Source organism: Oncorhynchus gorbuscha, linkage group LG05, assembly GCF_021184085.1.
Source record: "Oncorhynchus gorbuscha isolate QuinsamMale2020 ecotype Even-year linkage group LG05, OgorEven_v1.0, whole genome shotgun sequence".
Lineage (NCBI taxonomy): Eukaryota > Metazoa > Chordata > Actinopteri > Salmoniformes > Salmonidae > Oncorhynchus > Oncorhynchus gorbuscha.
Window position 1 is genome coordinate 57,261,115 of NC_060177.1, and position 26,990 is coordinate 57,288,104.

At 43.9% G+C, this 26,990-nt stretch overlaps 1 protein-coding gene across 1 annotated transcript in view; it reads left to right on the plus strand.

The window, feature by feature from the left end:
* LOC124036129 (prostaglandin G/H synthase 1-like) overlaps positions 1 to 26,573 on the plus strand; it is a 29,778-nt gene extending 3,205 nt beyond the window's left edge. The window contains exons 5-11 of the mRNA XM_046350290.1: positions 2,788 to 2,931; positions 3,077 to 3,258; positions 17,216 to 17,299; positions 20,667 to 20,913; positions 21,457 to 21,743; positions 24,995 to 25,142; positions 25,905 to 26,573. Coding sequence (XP_046206246.1) covers positions 2,788 to 2,931; positions 3,077 to 3,258; positions 17,216 to 17,299; positions 20,667 to 20,913; positions 21,457 to 21,743; positions 24,995 to 25,142; positions 25,905 to 26,254 — 1,442 coding nt within the window. The 3' untranslated portion in view covers positions 26,255 to 26,573. The remainder of the gene's footprint in view (positions 1 to 2,787; positions 2,932 to 3,076; positions 3,259 to 17,215; positions 17,300 to 20,666; positions 20,914 to 21,456; positions 21,744 to 24,994; positions 25,143 to 25,904) is intronic.
* The last annotated feature ends 417 nt before the right edge of the window (positions 26,574 to 26,990 follow it).

A 26,990-nucleotide genomic window follows, 5' to 3' on the forward strand; every position in this document is an offset into this window, starting at 1 on the left:
TCATGGTTTCTCTGTTATGTTCTCCCCATGTAAATGTTTGGATAACACACATTGACCCATGGTGTCATCACCATTCTCTGAGTTCTTCCATCTAACTCGCTAGTACTGCAGACAGTTTTAATTTCAGTCGCATCTCGCGCCCGACAGAACTATTATAGCTTGCCGCCACCATAGCAAGCTGCTCTATCCAGACTGATTGGTGAAGTAATTTAATTTAGATATACATTTAATTTTTTATTGTTTTGTTCGAACCGGTTCAGAACTTTATTTTGCTGGTCGGAACACTGGAACAAAATGAAAAACATTTTGGAAAATAATTTTGGTGCCAACCCCTGGCTAAAATGCAAAACCTGACTTGTGTGTCAAATAATAATGATCGAGCCCACAGGTTTATTTTGCTTTGCATGTGAAAGACAAAGTTAAAGTCTAGTTTTTTGATATTATGTACTATAATGTGAATTGCTTTTCAGTTACATCACATTGATACTTTCATCCCTCAAATGTTTGCTTGAGGCTTTCCAAATCAAGCTACACTTCAAATGAATTAAATCATATTTTTCAGTCTGCGTGTTTCTTTAACTGAACGTTTCTTCGTTTTATATGGGATTCAACCCATAGTGTGTTATAGTGCGTGGCACTAGACGGCATTGCCCTTTTTAAAGGTCATTTCTGCTTGAGCCGACATCCGTAGCTTTTACCGTGAGTGGAATCTCCGTGAACGGCGAAGAAATTGTCCTTAAAGGGGGCGTCTACTGTACTGCTTTATAATGTGCTTTGGATTGATCCAAGGTCTTAAACTGAACGTTAATAATGTTTCTTAATTTCAATTGAAAGTTTCTTCAACTCACTGAAATTGGAAATTTCTTCAAAGTTGAGAATGTCTTAACTCTGCTGGAAGTTGCAGTTTTAAAAACTGATTATCTGGGTTCTGCGGTTACCGTTATTTTCTGACGTTACGAGTATGAGAGAAGTAACATCTCTTCATCTAAAATGTGACACACACACTTGTTTTGCTATCCTTATGGGGACCAAACAATTTATTTTCCTTTTCAGAATCCTATTTTCCCCAACCCCTAAATCTAACCCTTACCCCTGACCTTAATCCCAAACCCTAATTCTAACCCTAAACCTAACCCCTAAGCCTAAAATAGCCTTTTCATTGTGGGGAATGGCGACATGTTTGAATGTTCCTTGTTTAACTATCCTTGTGAGCAGTGGTGGTCAGTAAGATGAGGGAGGCCAATTTTTTTTTCATGAGCATGGCCTTATTTCTAAGATGACTCATTCTTATTCCAACAACCCAGTTCAATGTAACAGCGATAGGTTTAGGCTACTACATGATACTCACATTTTCCATGTACTCATCATCAATCTAGCCTATGAATGAAAGTTTGCAATGTAGGTGCACACAGGTCCACAGACAAATTTGTGACAGGCAGTGACATATGGACAGACAGTGACATTTAACACCACCTTGCACACTCTTGCCTGCATCTAGTTGATACAGGGCGTAATCATTAGTTCAACAGTTGCAAACAATAGTTTCTATTGGACAAATTCAGGTACGCTTGCTTCTGTTTTTTAACAGAATCGGCCGAATGAGTACACCCCTGATCACTCGTAAACACAGTTCACTTTCATGGCAGCCACGTCCTATGTGCTCTCCTTCTCTCACCTCTTCCCTTTGCTTGTGGACTTCAATGCGCAACACATCAGCTGTATGTGACCAGGCAAAAACAACTTTTCCAAGCCAAACCACCACACACAGTCTACATCGTTGTCACCATATTAGCCTGAGTAAAGTCATAGTCAGTATAGCTAATAGAACTAACGTGTTAGTAAACCGGCTACAATCATGCAGTCATTTTACAGTGTACAGTCAGTAAGCAATCACACCGGCGGGTCCCAGTGGCAATAAATTAATAATACCAAAAGCTTACCTTGAGTTCCGGTGTTGTTTTGGAAAGTCATAGCCAGCTAGCTTACATAGCATACCTCTGTTTGAGCAGGGTGTTTCAGTAAGCTAAACTAGCTAGCTGCATTTGCTAGGTAAGTGTCATTTGTTTTTTTTACTTTCAATCTCTCTCTCTTGCTTCTCCTTCATTTTGGAATAAATTAATTTGTTAAACTGTTCAACTATAGTCTCTCTCTTTGAGTCAACTACTCACCACATTTTATCCACTGCAGTGTTAGCTTGTTGTAGCGTATGCTTTCAGTACTAGATTCATTCATTCTCTGATCCTTTGATTGGGTGGACAACATGTCAGTTCATGCGGCAAGGGTTCTGATATTCTGGAGGATGTCCTCCGGAAGTTGTCATAATTACCGTCTAAGTCTATGGAAGGGCGTGAAAATCATGTGCCTCCAAGGTTTTGTATTGAAGTCAATGTACCCAAAGGAGTACAGAAGCTAACTGAGCTCCGGATACACAATGGTGCTACCCTACAGAGTACTGTTGAGGCTACTGCAGACCTTCTTTGCGAAATAGTGTGTTTTTAATCAGTTATTTAGTGATGTGATTATATTTAGTGTAGCTTTATCTAAAATGGATCAATTTAAATGTTTCACAATTAAAATATTTTTGAAATTCACTGAGGAAGATGGTCCTCCTCTGAGGAGCCTCCACTGCTTGTGAGGACTTCTGGTCCCCATAAGGATAGTACAACCACACACACACACCTATCCCATGGGTTGTATTTCCTCCTAACATTGTTATTGATCATCATAGCCCTAAAGTTTTACTGAAAATGCAATGTGTCAAACAATGATGTTTTCTCCCTCCCAAAGTCAGATCCAACCTTATTCCGAGTCCTCCTACCTTCAACTCCAAGTATGGATACCTCAGCTGGGAGTCCTACTCCAATGTTTCCTATTACACCCGTATCCTACCCCCTGTGCCAGAAGACTGCCCCACCCCTATGGGTACCAAAGGTGAGATGGAGGGCATCCAAAGTTCCTATTAGAAAATAGGATGAAGGCATCCCACAGAGACTTTACTGGAGATTACCCAGTGAAATAAATCTTCCCAACTGCAACATGCATAGCTAACATACTTTCGTTCCTCTCTTTTCTCCAGGAAAGTCTGTCCTCCCAGACCCAAAGCTGGTGGTGGAGAAGTTTCTTCTGAGGAGGCAATTCAGGCGGGATCCAAGGGGAACCAATCTAATGTTTGCTTTCTTCGCTCAGCACTTCACCCATCAGTTCTTCAAGACCCGAAACAGTATGGGCTTGGGCTTTACCAGGGCTCTGGGGCATGGGGTGAGTTACTTGGCACTCCCTGTACTGTACACTATGTTATACAGTGCATTTGGAAAGTATTCAGACCTCTTGACCTTTTCCACATTTTGTTCCTGCCTTATTCTAAAATTGATTAAATAAATTATCAATCTATACACAATACCCCATAATGACGAAGCCAAAATAGGTTTTTAGAAAAATTAACAAATTTATAAAAAACAAAACTGAAACAAAAAAACATAAAACATAACAGTATTAACAATGTGATATACATATTTATATATGCATGAAAACCAAAGTCTGAAACCATGACAATTCCCACTGTCTCTTCACCTGACTCTATCCCTCCAAGATAATTTCCTGCTGGGTTCCACAAAAAGGGAAGCTCTAAAAAGCTTCCTCATCCTTTCACCCAGTCTTCCCCTTTAGGCCCCAGGTTCCGAGAAGTGTTCCCATGTCATTTTCACTTTGTTCCCCATCTTCTCCATTTCACCTGATTGGCACAAACACCTAATGCTCAAGTGCATATCCCTAATCCACATTACATCCTCTATCTCAAGGCCATCAGACTGTTAAACAGCCACCACTAACATTGAGTGGCTGCTGCCAACACACTGACTCAACTCCAGCCACTTTAATAATGGGAATTGATGTCAAATATATCACTAGCCACTTTAAACAATGCTACTTAATATAATGTTTACATACCCTACATTATTTATCTCATATGTATACGTATATACTGCATCTTTATGTAATACATGTATCACTAGCCACTTTAAATTATGCCACTTTGTTTACATACTCATCTCATACGTATATACTGTACTCGATACCATCTACTGCATCTTGCCCATGCCGCTCTGTACCATCACTCATTCATATATCTTTATGTACATATTCTTTATCCTTTTACACTTGTGTGTATAAGGTAGTAGTTTTGGAATTGTTAGCTAGATTACTCGTTGGTTATTACTGCATTGTCGGAACTAGAAGCACAAGCATCTCGCTACACTCACATTAACATCTGCTAACCATGTGTATGTGACAAATAAAATTTGATTTGATTTGGATTTGAGGGAACTCGGCACTGTATCTGCTTTCACATCAATGCCTTCAACATTTTGTTCACAGTACAATTACCCCTCTCCTCTATCATATGATGCATTAACCCATAAAGCAGCTAAACCCCAAACCAACTGATGTTTTTAGTAGTTCCCAGACCCAACCCATCTGTATATATTACAGTGGAATCTAGTCTCTCTCTCTCGCTCCGCTTCCTGTGTCATGGTGTCTTCACTCACCCATTATGCTGTTGGACCTCACTTCACATGAGAACTATGCACCCACCCAGGAGAGACATGACGGTCTTAACCACTGCAGGTACTGTTCAAAGTAGTGTGTCTCTCAAGTCAATGCTGTTCCAACACCCCCCTGGTGTCTCTTGATGTACACTCCATCTCCAGAATTCAGCCCGTGGTTATATCCTGGTTCCTCCTGAGGATATACACACTGCAACACATGGGTTATATCCTGGTTCCTCCTGAGGATAGGCACACTGCAACACATGGGTTATATCCTGGTTCCTCCTGAGGATAGGCACACTGTAACACATGGGTTATTTCCTGACAACATCATTTGTGATATTTGAATAACAGCATCCCCTGTCCTCCCATCGGTCCCCCAGTTACCAGTAACCAATCCATGTGACATGAGTCGTCATAAACTGATATCCCAACAATGCTACAAATGTAACCATAGCTACTTCCAACGTGGCCCGTGACTATAGTCTCCCAATACCCCTCATTTGCGCAGTTGTCCAATTCCATGCTATCAATATAGCATTCTACGCTTCTGCTACTGCTTTTTCTGTTACTGTTCCTACAGGGAGCTGTGAGACGAGCTATTGCCCGGAATTTGTCTCCTGCTCTCCTATTGTCTTCGTGTTTTACTGATAAGTCTAGGACTGAACTTTCAGATACCCCCTACCTGTTTCTCATTATATCCCTTGGTCTCTCGTCACCAACATCTCCACTGACCTCCTGTATTATGCTACAGTTGGTACCTGCGGATGATACATCCCTGTGCTCAAGTTAGGTACACATCTCTCATCCCAAGCCCCCCACCCGTTTGTAAACACCTTTGTTACAGTGTAAACTTTGGGCCCCAACGGTTGATAAGCAGCCACCTTCTGACATGTACCATTTACTGTGGTTCGGTCCCAATCTACTGGGAGGTATGTCTAGTGATTATTAGCTGTCAGAAATGGGGGCGAGATTAGTGGCGTTGGAAGAGTTTCCAACCGTACAAAACTCGTGAGTCACATGTTTCTTAATCACACTCTGCAGGAGATGTGCTGCTATTATCACAGCAAACTTCCCTTCTGGCGATGTGGCCTCCTGTATACAGGGATCTGTAGCTAGTCCTTCTGGCGATGTGGCCTCCTGTATACAGGGATCTGTAGCTAGTCCTTCTGGCGATGTGGCCTTCTGTATACAGGGATCTGTAGCTAGTCCTTCTGGCGATGTGGCCTCCTGTATACAGGGATCTGTAGCTAGTCCTTCTGGCGATGTGGCCTCCTGTATACAGGGATCTGTAGCTAGTCCTTCTGGCGATGTGGCCTCCTGTATACAGGGATCTGTAGCTATTATTTTAAGTGTTATGCCTTCTGTGACAAACTCATTACTGAAAGTTGAAAATGGTGTCTGATATAACAACACTGTCTCTTCTACTTTCACCATGATCTGGGTATGTGTAACGTTCAATTAAATCCCCATATTGTGTACAGTTAGCTCATAGAAGGAGAGCAGCTATCTCCTGTAACAATATTCAGTCTCTGGGAATGATACTCCTCTATCATTACGTCTAACTCACAACACACTATACTCCAAATGCATTTTCTACATTTAAAAACCTACCAACACATTCTCAAATCAATTTAGTCAATATACATCCTTCCCTCCTCTGGAACAATGAAACACCCTCATGTTCCACAAAACCCCAAAACATATCAACTTGAAAAGAAAAGAGAAACAAAGTACAAGTTTTAATGACTTTGCACCACTCGTTGATGCGACGTAACATATCAACTCTGAATAGAGGGTAAAACAAAAACCAACTTTCATGGTTGTCCCAAGCTGTCATCCAGTGAGTCTCCCACACAAATGACCCGCCCTCACGATGACACTTAGAGAAGTTTCTTCAAACCCTTTCGGCCACATAAACGTTAGCAGCGGCCCGGCCCCTCATCGTGCTTGATCCATTCTCTCTCTCAGTATTCCAATCACAACGAAAACATTATAGAACTTATCCAACCCGAATGTAGAATGACTGACCTCTGTGCTTACTTTGAGACTAAGGCTCAAATTCCAGTTGATCAACTCCCCACAATACATCCCTGTTAGAACACATTTATAAAGCACCTTTTATTGCCGGCCATAACTCTTCTCATTACAGCCCCCCCCCCCCCCTTTTCCCCCTGTTTTCCTGTCATGAGTGGCCTGGTAAAGAAAGATCAGGATCTCAATGCATTTTCAGTTTAAATAGTTAGCAGGGCGTATACCCCCAGCCCCAACCCTTCCTTCCTTCGCCACTTATCATTCTAGCGTGTCTTCTTCGGATATCGTTTACACTTCATTTTCCCAACGGCACATGTCACTTTTGCCTGTCACATTTCATGGCCCTTGATAATGACCCGATTTTTTTAAATATCCAAATAGTTACTTCAGTTTCTCCCACGCACACGAGTCTCTCAGCTGAGCTTCTCTCTCTCTCTACGCTCACTCCACACACGCTCTCAGCAACCCGGTCCTGTTTTATGGCTCGGACTCAGATAGGAGCGGTAAAAGTCACTGTGTCTTATAGCACGCCTTCGTCGCGTTTTCTTCAGCCGTTTAGGCAGGGTCGTGAGGTTGACACACACCGTCTATGGTCAAATGATTTCTACAATGCATTGAAACACGATCTGACATCACCTTCCATGAAAACCTAAAAAAAAAAAAAAAACACAGATCATAACAACAGTTAAGTTCATTACATTTCTGTTTCAGTAAATTAGACAAGCATTGAATATATGACGAATTATGACATTAACCTTTCCTTTATACCATCTCGAAGGCAAATGTCAAAAAGCATAACAGTGTTACTGCTAAAAAAATACAAATAAACATTTTCTAAATGAGTCCCTGCTCCCTTTATTCTATTGGCGACCTCTAGGATGGTTACCAGATCATGAAGATGGCAATACATATTTCACCCTCCATTGGAAGTTACTGTCATCCCTTATTAACATATATTTCCCTTTCTATATGCAGCCTGAACACAGTACCACTGTATAAGTACCCCGAAGACCAGGACCTCATGGAACTGGTCATTTACCCCTTTCCAACACGTGATTTAAAAAAAAAACATGTTAAATCAAAAATGAACTATTTAGAATTACAACTCTTTATAACTCCCTACAGAAATAATAATAATCTCCTAAAGTAATGGTACAATTTGGACAGAGAACAGTGTTTCTCATGAATTTTATGCTGAAACCCCCCCTTCTATTCAATTCCTAATGAAGTTGATCATTCTTCATTAGGGATTTTTATTATTCAAGGCTTTCGCCACCATTAAAATGTTTCCTCTCCCTTTCTTTCCCTGTCCTCCGGAAACCATTTAAATACCTCTTCAAAACATTTCATTCTCCTTCATACCCATTTTAACTGAATTGAAAAGACTGCTTCCAATAAATCCCACAACACGGCAATAGTATCTCTCCACCGAGTCTAACGATTCCCAAAATCGGTTCTATACCCGTAGCCATGTAATGACATGGGTATTGTTGTATCTCCTTAGATTGTGCCCATGTTACCCTGCTGAATGTGATACTTTTCCATGTTGCAAATTTAGCCATTTTTTTCATCGTATTGAATTAGTGATATTTGAGCGCCTGTATCTATTAGAAAGTTGACGAGACGTGACCTACGTCTCCTTTCACATAAAAAACGTCATATCTATGAACCACTATTGATCGAACGGAATTATACACCGTTATGTGAAATTTACATTCTTGCTAACTTCAAAACGAGTAGTTGTTGCTCTTTTGAAAAAGATGCAAACTCTTGTATAGCTGCATTTCCTGCTAATGCACTCGGTTCCAGTATCACCTTACACTCATTCTTCCAATACCCGAAAGCTCCCTGTTTTAGATGTGGGACTCCTTACGCTTAGGTTTTTTCCGCTACGGTTCTTAGTTTTATCCTGGCCATTGAAACCATAGTGATTTTCTCTCGGGCCTTATTAACCCCTCGCACGTCTGCGAGGTGAGCGGAGTCATATTCCACTCTCAAAACATCGTCTCAAATCAAATCTACCCCCGTAGTTACCGTTTTGATCACAGCGTTCAACCCCGTCATCAAAGCAAAAGCTCAATGTTTTTTCAACACACTCCCAGTCCTTCTGTAGTAAAGTACTGGTGTTCCACTTTATGGGTTTATCGTTATGCATTTTCGGTTGCTAGAATGCTGACATCAAAACACTGGTATCTTGCGCTTTTGATTCTGGTTTTATGTCCTTGTGGCAAGTCATAATTGCCTCTCTGAATTCTTTATTTGATTTGAATTCTCCGTCTGCACGAAAAATGTTGTCCAATTTGGATCTAATTTGCTAAAACTTTCCCATATTCCAGGCGAATTGGCAGAATGCTCGTACTCTTCTTTTAGCGCCTTCATGGCTTTATTAAATTCTGCTATCTCTATATTACAGGGAGAAACGGGTCTGTTTGTCGCCATATCAATAGTTATTATTCCTAAACACTCCCGTCGGTGTTCAGGGTATTTCAGCATTCTTCACCCCCGTCTACAATACACACCTTCTATTTTCTAAGATAGCACTACACACTTTCCCCAGATAATAATTAATTGGTCACGGCACTTAATACCTTCTATTAGTACCAATACCATAGCGTCTGCGACATTATTACTGGAGAATACGGACAGGATCTTATGTCCTATTCCAGTACTTCCTCAAATTGTTATGCAGGTGAATGAGGACCCAAAAGCGACTTGGCGAAAACAGAGTCTTTAATCCAGTTTAAGGAAATAGCAATACTCCTAGACAAATCGGAGCGGTAAATAAAGCATAAAAACAATTTCACTCGTAATCACGAGAACTGACTGGAGATTCGATAATAAACTGCAGGTTGCCTCGGGAAGGCACTTGACCGTAGCAGACTCAGACACCTGCTCACCACGCAGCATCTGAGGGAAACACGACACGACAGGGCGATACAAAGACACAGCACGGTGAACAATCTACAAGGATCCGACAGGACAGAAACGGAAAACAAGGGGAGAAATAGGGACTCTAATCAGGGGAAAAGATAGGGAACAGGTGTGGGAAGACTAAATGATTGATTAGGGGAATAGGAACAGCTGGGAGCAGGAACGGAACGATAGAGAGAAGAGAGAGAGGAAGGGAGAGAGAAAAAGGGGAACGAACCTAAAAAGACCAGCAGGGGGAAAACGAACAGAGGGAAAAGCAAAATGACAAGACAATATAAGACAAAACATGACAGTACCCCCCCACTCACCGAGCGCCTCCTGGCGCACTCGAGGAGGAATCCTGGCGGCAACGGAGGAAATCATCAATCAGTGAACGGTCCAGCACGTCCCGAGACGGAACCCAACTCCTCTCCTCAGGACCGTAACCCTCCCAATCCACTAAGTATTGGTGACCCCGACCCCGAGAAAGCATGTCCATGATCCTACGTACCTTGTAAATAGGTGCGCTCTCGACAAGGACGGGAGGGGGGGAGGGAAGACGAACGGGGGTGCGAAGAAAGGGCTTGACACAGGAGACATGGAAGACAGGATGGACGCGACGAAGATGTCGCAGAAGAAGCAGTCGCACAGCGACAGGATTGATGACCTGGGAGACACGGAACGGACCAATGAACCGCGGAGTCAACTTACGAGAAGCTGTCGTAAGAGGAAGGTTGCGAGTGGAAAGCCACACTCTCTGGCCGCAACAATACCTTGGACTCTTAATCCTACGTTTATTGGCGGCTCTCACAGTCTGTGCCCTGTAACGGCAAAGTGCAGACCTCACCCTCCTCCAGGTGCGCTCACAACGTTGGACAAACGCTTGAGCGGAGGGAACGCTGGACTCGGCAAGCTGGGATGAGAACAGAGGAGGCTGGTAACCCAGACTACTCTGAAACGGAGATAACCCGGTAGCAGACGAAGGAAGCGAGTTGTGAGTGTATTCTGCCCAGGGGAGCTGTTCTGCCCAAGACGCAGGGTTTCTGAAAGAAAGGCTGCGTAGTATGCGACCAATCGTCTGATTGGCCCTCTCTGCTTGACCGTTAGACTGGGGATGAAACCCGGAAGAGAGACTGACGGACGCACCAATCAAACGACAGAACTCCCTCCAAAACTGTGACGTGAATTGCGGACCTCTGTCTGAAACGGCGTCTAACGGGAGGCCATGAATTCTGAACACATTCTCGATGATGATTTGTGCCGTCTCCTTAGCGGAAGGAAGTTTAGCGAGAGGAATGAAATGTGCCGCCTTAGAGAACCTATCGACAACCGTAAGAATCACAGTCTTCCCCGCAGACGAAGGCAGACCGGTAATGAAGTCTAGGGCGATGTGAGACCATGGTCGAGAAGGAATGGGGAGCGGTCTGAGACGACCGGCAGGAGGAGAGTTACCTGACTTAGTCTGCGCGCAGTCCGAACAAGCAGCCACGAAACGGCGCGTGTCACGCTCCTGAGTCGGCCACCAAAAGCGCTGGCGAATAGAAGCAAGAGTGCCTCGAACACCGGGATGACCAGCTAACTTGGCAGAGTGAGCCCACTGAAGAACAGCCAGACGAGTGGAAACAGGAACGAAAAGAAGGTTACTAGGACAAGCGCGCGGCGACGCAGTGTGCGTGAGTGCTTGCTTAACCTGTCTTTCAATTCCCCAGACTGTCAACCCGACAACACGCCCATAAGGAAGAATCCCCTCGGGATTAGTAGAAGCCACAGAAGAACTAAAAAGACGGGATAAGGCATCAGGCTTGGTGTTCTTGCTACCCGGACGGTAAGAAATCACAAACTCGAAACGAGCGAAAAATAACGCCCAACGAGCTTGACGAGCATTAAGTCGTTTGGCAGAACTGATGTACTCAAGGTTCTTATGGTCTGTCCAAACGACAAAAGGAACGGTCGCCCCCTCCAACCACTGTCGCCATTCGCCTAGGGCTAAGCGGATGGCGAGCAGTTCGTGGTTACCCACATCATAGTTGCGTTCAGATGGCGACAGGCGATGAGAAAAATAAGCGCAAGGATGAACCTTATCGTCAGACTGGAAGCGCTGGGATAGAATGGCTCCCACGCCTACCTCTGAAGCGTCAACCTCGACAATGAATTGTCTAGTGACGTCAGGAGTAACGAGGATAGGAGCGGACGTAAAACGTTCTTTTAGAAGATCAAAAGCTCCCTGGGCGGAACCGGACCACTTAAAACACGTCTTGACAGAAGTAAGAGCTGTGAGAGGGGCAGCAACTTGACCGAAATTACGAATGAAACGCCGATAGAAATTAGCGAAACCTAGAAAGCGCTGCAACTCGACACGTGACCTTGGAACGGGCCACTCACTGACAGCTTGGACCTTAGCGGAATCCATCTGAATGCCTTCAGCGGAAATAACGGAACCGAGAAAAGTAACGGAGGAGACATGAAAAGAGCACTTCTCAGCCTTCACGTAGAGACAATTATCTAAAAGGCGCTGGAGAACACGTCGAACGTGCTGAACATGAATCTCGAGTGACGGTGAAAAAATCAGGATATCGTCAAGGTAGACAAAAACAAAGATGTTCAGCATGTCTCTCAGAACATCATTAACTAATGCCTGAAAAACAGCTGGCGCATTGGCGAGACCAAACGGCAGAACTCGGTACTCAAAATGCCCTAACGGAGTGTTAAACGCCGTTTTCCACTCGTCCCCCTCTCTGATGCGCACGAGATGGTAAGCGTTACGAAGGTCCAACTTAGTAAAGCACCTGGCTCCCTGCAGAATCTCGAAGGCTGATGACATAAGGGGAAGCGGATAACGATTCTTAACCGTTATGTCATTCAGCCCTCGATAATCCACGCAGGGGCGTAGAGTACCGTCCTTTTTCTTAACAAAAAAAAACCCCGCCCCGGCCGGAGAGGAAGAAGGCACTATGGTACCGGCGTCAAGAGACACAGACAAATAATCCTCGAGAGCCTTACGTTCGGGAGCCGACAGAGAGTATAGTCTACCCCGAGGAGGAGTGGTCCCCGGAAGGAGATCAATACTACAATCATACGACCGGTGAGGAGGAAGGGAGTTGGCTCGGGACCGACTGAAGACCGTGCGCAGATCATGATATTCCTCCGGCACTCCTGTCAAATCGCCAGGTTCCTCCTGAGAAGTGGGGACAGAAGAAATGCGAGGGATGGCAGACATTAAACACTTCACATGACAAGAAACGTTCCAGGATAGGATAGAATTACTAGACCAATTAATAGAAGGATTATGACATACTAGCCAGGGATGACCCAAAACAACAGGTGTAAAAGGTGAACGAAAAATCAAAAAAGAAATAGTCTCACTGTGGTTACCAGATACTGTGAGGGTTAAAGGTAGTGTCTCAAATCTGATACTGGGAAGATGACTACCATCTAAGGCGAACATGGGCGTAGGCTTGTCTAACTGTCTGAAAGGAATGTCATGTTTCCGAGCCCATGCTTCGTCCATGAAACAACCCTCAGCCCCAGAGTCTATCAAGGCACTGCATGTAGCACCCGAACCGGTCCAGCGTAGATGGACCGACATAGTAGTACAGGATCTAGATGGAGAGACCTGAGTAGTAGCGCTCACCAGTAGCCCTCCGCTTACTGATGAGCTCTGGCTTTTACTGGACATGAATTGACAAAATGTCCATCAAATCCGCAATAGAGGCACAGGCGGTTGGTGATCCTCCGTTCCCTCTCCTTAGTCGAGATGCGAATACCTCCCAGCTGCATGGGCTCAGTCTCTGAGCCAGAGGAGGGAGATGGTTGCGATGCGGAGCAGGGAAACACCGTTGACGCGAGCTCTCTTCCACGAGCTTGGTGACGAAGATCTACCCGTCGTTCTATGCGGATGGCGAGAGCAATCAAAGAGTCCACACTGGAAGGAACCTCCCGGGAGAGAATCTCATCTTTGACCACTGCGTGGAGTCCCTCCAGAAAACGAGCGAGCAGCGCCGGCTCGTTCCAGTCACTAGAGGCAGCAAGAGTGCGAAACTCTATAGAGTAATCCGTTATGGATCGATCACCTTGGCATAGGGAAGCCAGGGCCCTAGAAGCCTCCCTACCAAAAACTGAACGGTCAAAAACCCGAATCATCTCCTCTTTAAAGTTCTGGTAATTGTTTGAACAATCAGCCCTTGCCTCCCAGATAGCTGTGCCCCACTCTCGAGCCCGGCCAGTAAGGAGTGAAATGACGTAAGCAACCCGAGCTCTCTCTCTAGAGTATGTGTTGGGTTGGAGAGAGAACACAATATCACACTGGGTGAGAAAGGAGCGGCACTCCTTGGGCTGCCCGGAGTAGCAAGGTGGGTTATTAACCCTAGGTTCCGGAGGCTCGGCAGACCAGGAAGTAACAGGTGGCACGAGACGAAGACTCTGGAACTGTCCAGAGAGGTCGGAAACCTGAGCGGCCAGGTTCTCCATGGCATGACGAGCAGCAGACAATTCCTGCTCGTGTCTGCCGAGCATGGCTCCTTGGATCTCGACGGCAGTGTTACGAGCGTCTGTAGTCGCTGGGTCCATTCTTTGGTCGGATCCTTCTGTTATGCAGGTGAATGAGGACCCAAAAGCGACTTTGCGAAAACAGAGTCTTTAATCCAGTTTAAGGAAATAGCAATACTCCTAGACAAATCGGAGCGGTAAATAAAGCATAAAAACAATTTCACTCGTAATCACGAGAACTGACTGGAGACTCGATAATAAACTGCAGGTTGCCTCGGGAAGGCACTTGACCGTAGCAGACTCAGACACCTGCTCACCACGCAGCATCTGAGGGAAACACGACACGACAGGGCGATACAAAGACACAGCACGGTGAACAATCTACAAGGATCCGACAGGACAGAAACGGAAAACAAGGGGAGAAATAGGGACTCTAATCAGGGGAAAAGATAGGGAACAGGTGTGGGAAGACTAAATGATTGATTAGGGGAATAGGAACAGCTGGGAGCAGGAACGGAACGATAGAGAGAAGAGAGAGAGGAAGGGAGAGAGAAAAAGGGGAACGAACCTAAAAAGACCAGCAGGGGGAAAACGAACAGAGGGAAAAGCAAAATGACAAGACAATATAAGACAAAACATGACACAAATATCACTATCGCGCCCTCTCCCCATAGGGCATAAACCAACCTTTTTCACACACTCACTCACACCCTGCTCGCTCACAGCCACTGCCACTCGGCCTTTTGCCCTTCTTACGGGCCTATATACTGTTACACGGTTTTATCTTCCACAGGATTACCCTGTTCAGGACCTCCCCTCTCTCTATTAGATTTGACCCTCCACAGGCTTATGCTCGGGACTTTATCTATGAGATTCTACCCTCCACAGGAACTATCCTGCTCGGGACTCATGAGACTTACCCTCACAGATCTATTCTGCTCGGGACTTACTCTTGAACTTACATGGTACTAGCATATACCACAAAGCTATGACTGGTCGTCACACAATGGGCCTATAGAATTAAACTTAGGCTCTCCAGGTCTGTATCCCATAATTAGTTCAGCCAACGATTCTCATCTCGCCAAGATGTCAAAATGATTGGAAACAGATATAGGAACTTGGCCTACCTTTTGTTTGTTGTTAGCTCTGCTCCTCTAATCTGGACTCCATGGCTTGACTCTAAGTCGTGGTGAACCCTGCTCACAGCGCTGTCTGTTACATTCTTATTTTTCAGAGTAAACCAAGTTTAATCATTCCCGAAGGTTCTGTACAGCTGTAATCGGACAGCAAAACATTTCTTTCCTCAGTTATATACATCCTGCTTAAGACACTCGTCCTCCTTACAGTTTATGGCTCCACAGGAAGCTAATAAAGAGGGTAACAGGATGACAAACCCTGATTACTCTCTTAAAGGGAACTGACCTCACCCCTCACCACCTGACCTCAACCGCTCCTTCACCTAATCCACAGATATCCTTCTGTCTTCCCTATATCAACACATCGCTCTCCTCTCCTCCATCAAACACATTCCAAAGCCTTCTGAGTTGCTACAGATTATTTCTATTCAAGGCTTCGTCTCTATCATTTATTTAATATCTCAATGTTCAAAATTCAGCCGATTCCAACACCTTATTCACATAAGTATTCAGAACCTTTGCTATGAGACTTGAAATTGAGCTCAGGTGCATCCTATTTCCATTGATCATTCTTGATGTTTCTACAACTTGATTGGAGTCCACCTGTGGTAAATTCAATTGATTGGACTTGGAAAGGCACACACCTGTCTATATAAATTCCCACAGTTCACAGTACATGTCAGTGCAAAAACCAAGCCATGAGGTCGAAGGTTTGTCCGTAGAGCACCCGAGACAGGATTGTGTCAAGGCACAGATCTGGGGAAGGCTACCACATTTGTTTTGCAGCATTGAAGGTCCCAGTGGCCTCCATTCTTAAATGGAAGAAGTTTGGAACCACCAAGACGCTTCCTAGAGCTGGCCAAACTGAGCAATCGGGGGAGAAGAGCCTTGGGCAGGGAGGTGACCAAGAACGCGATGGTCACTCTGACAGGGCTCCAGAGTTCTTCTGTGGAGATGAGAGAACCTTCCAGGACAACCATCTCTGCAGCACTCCACCAATCAGGCATTTATGGTAGAGTGGCCAGACGGAAGCCACTCCTCAGTAAAAGGCACATGACAGCCTGCTTGGAGATTGCCAAAAGGCACCCAAAGGACTGACCATGAGAAACAAGATTAGTGCCAAGCGTCACAAATGGAGGAAACCTGGCACCATCCCTACGGTGAAGCGTGGTGGCAGCATCATGCTGTGGGGATGTTTTTCGGCAGCAGGGACTGGGAGACTAGTCATGATTGAGCGAAAGATGAACGGAGCAAAGTGCAGAGAGATCCTTGATGATAACCTGCTCCAGAGCACTCAGGACCTCAGACTGGGGTGACTGTTCACCTTCCAACAGGACAATGACCCTAAGCACACAGCCAAGACAACACAGGAGTGACTTCAGGACAATTCTCTGAATGTCCGTGAGTGGGTCAGCCAGAGCTCTGACTTAAATAGCTGTGCAGCGACGCTCGCCATCCATCCGGACAGAGTTTGAGAGGATCTGCAGATAAGAATGGGAGAAATTCCCCAAATACAAGTGTGCCAAGCTTGTTGCGTCATACCCAAGAAGACTTGAGGCTGTAATTGCTGGCAAAGGGGCTTCAACAAAGTACTGAGTGAAGGGTCTGAATACTTATGTAATTGTGATATTGTGTGTAGATTAAGAATTTATATATTTTTTAAATCCATTTTAGGATAAGGCTGGAACGTAACACAATGTAGAAAAAGTCAAGGTGTCTGAATACTTTCTGAATGCACTGTATATTATTAAATTTGATAGAATGATTGTATTTATTCTATTATGTTTAGGGGAGGATGACCGGTAAGTGATGTATTTAGGTGTTAGGACGAGGTGGACAACTCCAATCCTTAGAACACTTTTTCCTTTACCTTTTTAGTCATTTTAGCAGATGCTCTTATCCGGAGCAATTTTACAGTACTTTTTCCATACTTTTTTTCTCTCCATACTATTCCAACAGCCGCAATGTAATCTTGCAGGCTCTGCGAGATACATGGGAGTCATATTCATCTATGTCTCTTGCATGCATCCTGTCTCATGACTGTGAATCTCTTTTTTAAATTTTTATCTCATATTTCATGTTAATCTCATGTTATTAATCTCTAACCAGGTGGATGCCGGCAATGTCTACGGAGATAATCTGGTGCGTCAACTGAACCTCCGGCTTCTTAAAGACGGAAAGATGAAATATCAGGTATGTGGAGGAATGCATAACTCCGCCCCGGCTATGAGAAAGCATGGACACGTCTCCACTGGAATGTTACTGTAGACACGGTACCACTCTGAGGTCCACTCTGAGGTCCACTCTGAGGTCCACTCTGAGGTCCACTCTGAGGTCCACTCTGAGGTCCACTCTGAGGTCCACTCTGAGGTCCACTCTGAGGTCCATGTGCTTTCAACCTTTTACACTTTTAACCCTTTCCAACCCTTTTCATATAATGTGGTTAAATATATCCAAAAAAAGGTGGAATCAACATAAATTGCATTTAAAGAAAAATCTCAAAACGGATTTGCTCTTCTATATACAGGTTTAAAATGGCAGATTCGGGCACGGATAAACACCAACATAGGAACGCAGTGGCTGTACAGTTACATGACATCAGAGGTCTGGCTCTGCGCTTCACAGCTCTGTATGGATTTTGACTGACTGCCATTCTGAACTTGAGCACCTCGTGCGACAAGAATATGCCTCTTTCCCTCCCGCTAATTGGGCAGCTTTTGCATGTTTTTTGTTCTCTGGGGGAGGGCGGTTCTGTAAATTGAGGACTCAATGTGTTTTGAAAAATTTGAAGTTGAGGATTATAATAAATACTGCTATGATATCATACAAACAAGCCAAGATTTGGAAATGTGAACTTCACATTTCCAAATCATTAATGTTTATCACTTATTCCATATGATGGGTTAGGAATTGCAATTCGTAACCTATGTTACCAATTTTCTAAATGTACAGTATGTTACAAATGAGAGCGTTTAAAGGGTTAGTGGAAGGGATAGCTAACATGCTAAGTAATTGCAGAGTAGCAAAGTTGTTGAAAGTTGCAAAAATGTTAAAGTTGTCTGAGATTCGAACTCGCAAACTTTTGTTTGCTAGACGTTCACGTTGCATTAAGTAACCATCTGTCATATGTAACCGTACCAAATATAACATATTATACTAATTTTGGTGTCACGGATTTACATTTACTATTTTACATCCAGGCTGCTGATCTGGTGGACTCACTAAACACAAATGCTTAGTTTGTTAATTAAGTCTGAGTATTGGAGACTATCCATAACTTAAAATATCCAGAAAATTGTGTCCTCTGGTTTGCTTAATGTAAGGACTGTGAAATGGTTTATACATTAAATTTTTATACTCAGTATATTGTTTGCAATTACATTTGCTTTTAATACTGAAGTATATATAAAACCAGATACTTTAGTCACTTTCTATTAAGGTAAAAGTGAAAGTCGGCAAGTAAGGAAGTCTAAAAGTATCTTTACTTTTACACAAGTATGACAATTGAGTACTTCTCCGACCACCGCACAGAGGTAGCAGGTAACCGCATAGTCATTGTTCAGCGACCAGGTGCCAGTTAGTGGATCATTTGAGTGACCAGAAATCCTGACTCGTGTCAGGATAAAGAAGTACACCCACGAGGCCCATTTTCTTTATCTGTTGAATAAGCTGAATTCGACTCCAAAGAAGGACGTTAGGGAATGGTATCTGTTTTTGGCAAAGGTGTTGGCTCAGAGTCAGGGAGAGGTTGTGGTGTAAGAACCCCATTGATTGTCTCTTTTGGCAGTGGTATGCATGTGAAACTCAGGTTGAGATGACTGAGCAACTGTTGGTTATTTACAGTGCCTTAAAGTATTCGAACACCCTTGACTTTTTCCAGTTTACAGCCTTATTCTAAAATTGATTTAAATATTTTTTCCTCATCACTCTACACACAATACCCCATAATGACAAATCAAAGTTTTTTTATTTTTAGAAATGTGCTATATTTGCTATTTGTTTGCTATTTTTTTAATTATTTTTTAAAATTATAAAATCGGAAATATCATATTTACATAAGTATTCAGACCCTTAATAACTAAGTACTTTGTTGAAGCACCTTTGGCAGTAATTACAGCCTTGAGTCTTCTTTGGTATGATGCTACAAGCTTGGCACACCTGTATTTGGGGAGTTTCTCCCATTCTTCTCTGCAGATCCTCTCAAGCTCTGTCAGGTTGGATGGGAAACGTTGCTGCAAATCGATTTTCAGGTCGTTCCAGTGATGTTTGATCGGGTTCAAGTCCGAGCTCTGGCTGGGCCACTCAAAGACATTCAGAGACTTGTCCCGAAGACACTCCTGCTTTGTCTTGGCTGTGTGCCTGGGGTCGTTGTCCTGTTGGAAGGTGAACCTTCGCCCCAGTCTGCTGTCCTGAGTGCTCTGGAGCAGGTTTTCATCAAGGATCTCTCTGTACATTGCTCCTTTCAGCTTTGCTTCAATCCTGACTAGTCTCCCAGTCCCTGCTGCTGAAAAACATCCCTAAAGCATGATGACCACGCTTCACTGTAGGGATGGTGCCAGGTTTCCTCCAGATGTGACGCTTGGCAGTCAGGCCAAAGAGTTCAATCTTGGTTCAACTTGTTTCTCATGGTCTGATAGTTTTCAGGTGCCTGTTGGCAAACTCTCAAGCGGGCTGTCATGTGCCTTTCTCTGAGGAGTGACTTCCGCCTGGCAACTCTACTATAGAGGAGCTCTGTCAGTGACCATCAGGTTCTTGGTCACCTCCCTGACCAAGACCCTTCTCCCCTGATTGCTCAGTTTTCCTAGAGCTGGCCGCCCGGACAGAGTCTTGGTTTGTTCCAAACTTCTTCCATTTAAGAATAGAGAAGGCCCCTGTGTTCTTGGTGTCCTTCAATGCTGCAGAAATGTTTTGGTACCCTTCCCCAGATCTCTACCTCGGTGCAATCCTGTCTCGGAACTCTACAGACAATTCCTACGACCTCATAGCTTGGTTTTTGCTCCTACATGCACTGTCAATTGTGGGGGCTTATATAGACAGGTGTGTGACTTTCCAAATCATGTCCAACCAGTAGAATTTACCACAGGTGGACTCCAAGTTACAGAAACATGTCAAGGATGATCACTGGAAACAGGATGCACTTCTCAGCTCAGTTTCGAGTCTCATAGCAAAGTGTCTGAATACTTATGTAAATAAGATATTTTTAATACATTTGCAAACCTATTTTCGCTTTGTCATTATGGGGTATTGTGTGAAGATTGAGGATTTTTTATTTATTTAATCCATTTTAGGCTGTAATGTAACAAAATATGAAAAAAGTCTAGTGTTCTGAATTCTTTCTGAAGGCACTGTATGGGTGGAGTTCAGATAATCATTATTTACAGTAGTGTTTCCAAAATGTTGGGGTCATGACCCTTTTTTCCACTGCTCAAGACCTTTTGACATCGCTTTTCCACAAAAACCCAAAGGGGACCCCACATAAGTTCTTCCATGCTCACAAGTTACTACATTGTGCTAATGGATCAGTAAAGCTCTTAATGGCTAATACTATCTTCTCTTCCAGGTGGTTAAAGGTGAGGTGTACCCTCCTACGGTGGCTGAGGCGGAGGTGAATATGAGATACCCTCAAGAGACTCCCGTGGGGCAGCGTATGGCCATCGGGCAGGAGGTGTTTGGGCTGTTGCCAGGCCTCACCATGTATGCCACCCTGTGGCTGAGAGAACACAACCGCGTCTGTGACATCCTGAAGGCAGAGCACCCCACCTGGGGGGACGAGCAGCTCTTCCAGACCGCCAGGCTCATCGTAATAGGTAAGTACATACTTGACTGGACAGGGATCTCTCTCTAGCCTTTCATACCACCAGAGATTGCCCATTTTAGACACTCAAGTGCTTTAGGCAGAATATACATTTATAGGAAATGTTTTCATGTGCTGGGTTGCTTAGGGCCCCCTAGCGGGGTCTCAACTTACTGTTGCGAGTTAGAATAGTAGGTGCAAGTTCGACATTTGCTTGTGCATCAGCAATTTTTCTCTTGTTTTGTCAGTCATTGACAGTCACTCAATTAGCCATTTCAGCTAACAATTTTTAGATTGTCATGTTATTATTCCCAGCTATCTAAACTTGTAGTTATCATGGCCGAATACCGACCGGTCACGTAGGACAAGTGTCCAGGGCCCCTGACCTTCAAGGAGGTCCCCAACCAAATCTCGCTTAGGGCCCCCAAAAGATTAGAGCTGTCCCTGCTTGGTTGTGTGAATAGTTGGGGGCAATAAGAATCAACACACTTCTCCAGTAGATTCTCCCCAAAATGTATTTTCTTGGGTGTAGATCCATATTTAGTTTATATTCCAGGTGAGACCATCCGGATAGTGATCGAGGAGTACGTGCAGCACCTGAGTGGCTACCTGTTGGATCTGAAGTTTGACCCAGTCCTGCTCTTCAAGTCCACGTTCCAGTACAGGAACCGCATCGCTGTGGAGTTCAAACAGCTGTACCACTGGCACCCCCTGATGCCAGACAGCTTCCACATAGACGGAGACGTGGTGCCCTACTCCCAGTTCATCTTCAACACCTCCATCGTCACACACTACGGGGTGGAGAAACTGGTGGACGCTTTCTCCCGCCAGTGTGCTGGACAGGTATGGTGTGTGTGTGGTGACCACGGGATTTCATATGCAGTGTTGTAATGGTAAACCCTGGTCTCCATAATGTTGTCATACCATCCATAAGTCGGTTGGTGTCAATGCCAATATGGCACTTATTTTCTGAGAGTTCTCAATAAACTGACAAGGAGAAGCTATTTATTTGAAATCACTTCCTGAATTTAAAATCTTTGTCTGCAAAAATTACAAAAAACTATCTTAACCTCTTGCTCCTACCTGGCACGCAGGCGTCACATCTAGAGATCTGGAAATGCAAATGCGCTACGCTAAATGCTAATAGTATTAGTTAAAAATGGTTGGATGTCATAAGGTGAATGCACCAATTTGTAAGTCGCTCTGGATAAGAGCGTCTGCTAAATGACTTAAATGTAATGTAATGTTAAAACTCAAACGTTCATTAAAATACACATGCAGGGTATTGAATTAAAGCTACACTCGTTGTGAATCCAGGCAACAAGTCAGATTTTTAAAATGCTTTTCGGCGAAAGCATGAGAAGCTATTATCTGATAGCATGTAACACCCCAAAAGACCCGCAGGGGGCGTAAACAAAATCATTAGCATAGTCGTCGCTACACAAACCGCACAAATAAAATATAAAACATTCATTACCTTTGACCATATTCTTTGTTGGCACTCCTAGATGTCCCATAATCACTATTGGGTCTTTTTTTCGATTAAATTGGTCCATATATAGCCTAGATATCGATCTATGAAGACTGTGTGATAAACTGAAAAAAAATAGCGTTTCATAACGTAACGTCATTTTTTTAAATTAAAAAAGTGGACGATAAACTTTCACAAAACACTTCGAAATACATTTGTAATGCAACTTTAGGTATTAGTACACGTTAATAAGTAATAAAATTCATCAGGAGGCGATATAAATTCTATAGGTGTCCGTCTGGAAAAAATGTCCGGATATTTCTCAACCAAAACATTCGGTCGGAGACCGGAGGGAATCGGTTCCCTTTGATTCGGTTTGACCAAGAATCAAAGCCGAAGCAAATGACAAGACTCTAGACATTGTGTGGAAGCTGTAGGTACTGCAACCTCGGCCTCATTTAATTCGGTTCTTCTTGAACAATTCCTGGAAGTGGCGCATGGATATTTATTTCCATTTTCAGTGATCAGATTTTCCTGCACTTTTCGATGAAACACACGTTCTGTTATAGTCACAGTAGTGATTTAACCAGTTTTATAAACGTCTGAGTGTTTTCTATCCACACATACTAATCATATGCATATACTATATTCCTGGCATGAGCAGCAGGGCGCTGAAATGTTGCGCGATTTTTAACAGAATGTTCGAAAAAGTAGGGGGTAGGAGTAACAGGTTAAGATAGCTAGGTGGGACAAATGCATATCACAGTCATAGTACGTATATTTTTCCTCAATAAAGTAGCTATCAGCAAAGTCAGAGCTAGTAAGGGGGAAAGGAGTCAAGTGCGAGTGTTAGTTCACACAAGTATTTTTTTGGGGGGTGAGGAGGTGGTGGTGTTGCTGTGGGATGATTTAAGATTCTCTTTGAAGATGTAGGGTTTCAGATGTTTTCAGAAGATGGGCAAGGGACTCTGGTGTCCTAGCTTCAGAGGGAAGGAAGCTGGTTCCACCATTGGGGTGCCAGGACAGAGAAGTGCTTAGACTGGGCTGAGCGAGAGCTGCTCTGCCGTAGGGGTGGGAGAGCCAAGAGCCCAGACCTAGCAGAAGGGAGAACTCAGGTCGGGGTGAAGGGATTAAGCAGAGCCTGAATGTTGGGAGAGTCAGTTTCTCTTACTGCTCCGTAGGTAATTACCATGGTCTTGTAGTGAGCCAGTGGAGTGTGTGGAGGAGCGGGGTGACTTGGGAGAACTCTATGGATGTTGTAGAGCATGAACCTGCAGGAGCGAGTCACTGCTTTGATATTTGCAGCGAACGACAGGGGGTTGTCAAGGGTCATGCCAAGGTAGTTTACACACTGGTAGGGGGACACCGTGGAGTTGTCAACTGTGATGGCGAGGTCTTGGAGCGGACAGGCCTTTCCCGGGAGGAAGAGTAGCTCCGTCTTGTTGCGGTTGAGCTTGAGTTGGTAAGCTGTCATCGAAGCTAAGGTATCTGCCAGGCACGCGGAGATGCGTGTCGCCACCTGAGTGTCAGAAGGGGGAAAAGGAGAAAAGTAGTTGAGTGTCATCCGCATAGCAATGATAAGCGAGACCATGTGAGGATAGGACGCAGCCGAGTGACTTGGTGTATAGCGAGAAGAGGGCCTAGAACCGAGCCCTGGGGGTCACCAGTAGTGGGAGTACGTGGTGCAGACACAGATCCTCTCCACGTCACCTGGTGAGTGACTTGAATTCAAATGGACACATTGGACTGATTTGTGTGTTCTGGTACTTCTTATTTTGAGCAAGGCAGACGATGTGTAAGAGAGATGGAGAAAGGGAGGGTGAGGTTGGGACAGGGCAAATAAGGCAAGATTGAGTAGCCTGATTGTAAATTTGACACTACTTGGTGTGAAGTCCATAATCGTGTGCAGTAAAATAGCACATGTTGTAACTGTCACCACAGCCCTGCAAACTTGTTAGTGCTCTGCGTACCGTATCTACAGAATCAACTACAGAGCGGTTTTCTGTTGATTAGAAGCTGTGATAGATCATGACAGAAGGCTTAAACAAGATGCTATCTGTCGTCTGTAAATATTTTTCTCTGTGGCTTATTGATATCAATCTTTGTCAGCAGAGCAGCAGCTATCTATGCAGTATTAGCGAGTAGAAACATGCTATCTGTGTATGTGTGCCATTGAGGGTGAATAGGCAAGAAAAAATATTCAAGTGCCTTTGAACGTGGTATGGTAATAGGTGCCTAGGTGTATATGGAGTAACACATTTCGGGCCCTTCATAGGTGGGTCATTCATTTATTTGAATGACTTTTTTTCCATTTTGTTCTCATATGCATCCTATATTTATACAGGGGGGTGCCTGTTTGATCCTTTCAGATGTAGGGCTCTATTCAATCCGGAAAGCTGAATCGTTACAGATTCCGCCTTAGAAACGTAAAGGTCATTTCTGATTGAGCCGACATAAGGAGCATTTATCGGAATGCAGTCTGATAAAGCGGAAATATTGCCTTTTTTAAATTACAATCACAATGTAAAGCTGAATTTCCGCTAAGCAGATTGAATCGAGCCCTTAGTGTAGTGTACACCATTGCCTACAATGGGGTCTGTCTGATTTTAATCCTGTTTCTCAGATAGGAGGAGGTCGGAACATCCACCCAGTGGTGACCAATGTGGCCGAGGGGGTTATTGAAGAGTCCAGGACTCTGCGTCTCCAACCCTTCAACGAGTACAGGAAGAGGTTCAACCTGAAGCCCTACACATCTTTCTCTGACTTCACTGGTAAGACCACATATATTTTAGAGATTGGAAATGCCGGCACCACAAAAGGCTTCTATGCAAAGCAGCTTAACGTCTGTTACACATCACTTTAAAAAAAAAAAAAACATTTAAGACCACATATTTCTATATGTGGTCATGGGAAATTACACGGTTACAGAGTGATGCTGAGACTCCGACTTGTTACTTTAAAATGTATGCCAAGCAAAACTAATCGTTGCAAAGTTGAACAAGCCATAGAACTCGTGCACAAGGAGGACTTAACCATTTCCACTGAACATTTTATAAAAACACATTTACTTGAAGAACCGTGCAGATGCTAAGTTTGGTAACCGAATGACTGCGTCATTCCGTAACCAAACTTTGCATCTGTGCTCTTCTTGTGCATTGAGTTGTATGGTTTGCAAAGTTAAACAAACCAGAATGACGAATTGTGCACTCATTCTGTTACCAAACTTTGTATCTGCACTGTTCTGCAAGTAAATGTCTCCTTATAAAATGTTCAGTGGAAATTAAGTCATCCTTGTGCATCGAGTTGTATGGCTTGTTTAACTTTGCAACGATTAGTTTTGCTTGGCATACATTTTAAAGTAACAAATCAGAGTCTCGGCATCACTCTGTCACCGTGTAATTTCCCATGAGCATCTATAGAAATCTGTTATATTGTATTTGTATTCATTTACTTTAAATGTGCCCTATCTGTGTAGTTTGCTGCAACCGAATTGCCCTTCTGGGACAATAATGATATTTTATATTGTCTTCCAGGTGAGGAGGAGATAGCCAGGGAGCTGGAGGAGCTCTATGGTGACATCGATGCGCTGGAGTTCTACCCCGCCATCATGCTGGAGAAGACACGCCCCAATGCCATATTTGGTGAGAGCATGGTGGAGATGGGGGCTCCGTTCTCCCTGAAAGGCCTTCTGGGTAACCCCATCTGTTCCCCTGAGTACTGGAAGCCCAGCACATTTGGAGGCCAGACAGGCTTTGATATAGTCAACTCGGCCTCGCTGGAGAGACTGGTGTGTCTGAACACTAATTGGTGTCCATACGTAGCCTTCAATGTCCCTCCAGCCGGGCAGAAGGAGCTGCCAAGGAAACAGTCCACTGAACTGTAAGCCATTGTGATTGCTGTATCCATGGTTACGGCAGTTTTTTTTTTCATGGTCTCACCGTAGTGCCCATGTCCACCTACAATGCCTATACTATATACTACATTTACAATGCATAGGCTGCATTTATGAATCATTCCCATGTTGCTTATGTCCTATGTACAGGTGACTGACAAAATAAAGGAAATGCTTGAATAAATGAGGAATACAAGTATGTTGAAAGCAGTGTGGTTTTCGGAGTTAATGATTCCCCTAAGGTCAATGTCCGCACCCCAGTGGAAATATAATCCCCATAATAAAATAATTCCCAGAAAATCAGTCAATTAAAGCTACCGATATCTTTTTGTTGTTGTATTGGATGAGTCTCAATCCACTGCATCTGTGACAGAGCTAGAGCGGTGTTGGTCAAACCATGATCAATCTTCTCACAAAGTCCACTGTAGTGTCTAAAGGGTTTGACCTACTGTACAAACTATTATGACCCCTCTATGCAAAGGTGAGACTCTCATGTTTTGCTTTAAGACGACCACAGGCCTCAGGACTCATCTGAAGGTCCCCCGGTACCAGTTGACAAAATTAACGGAAGTGTATATATGGAGACTGTATAGTGCCAAAAATAAGAGGTTGAATAATTGTAAAATATATTTTACAAATGTTTCCTGATCTTTCTTATCTCTCAGATATAGGACAAACACTTCCGAACAAACTCCCCTTTCCCTTTATTTCTTGGAACAACAGAGTC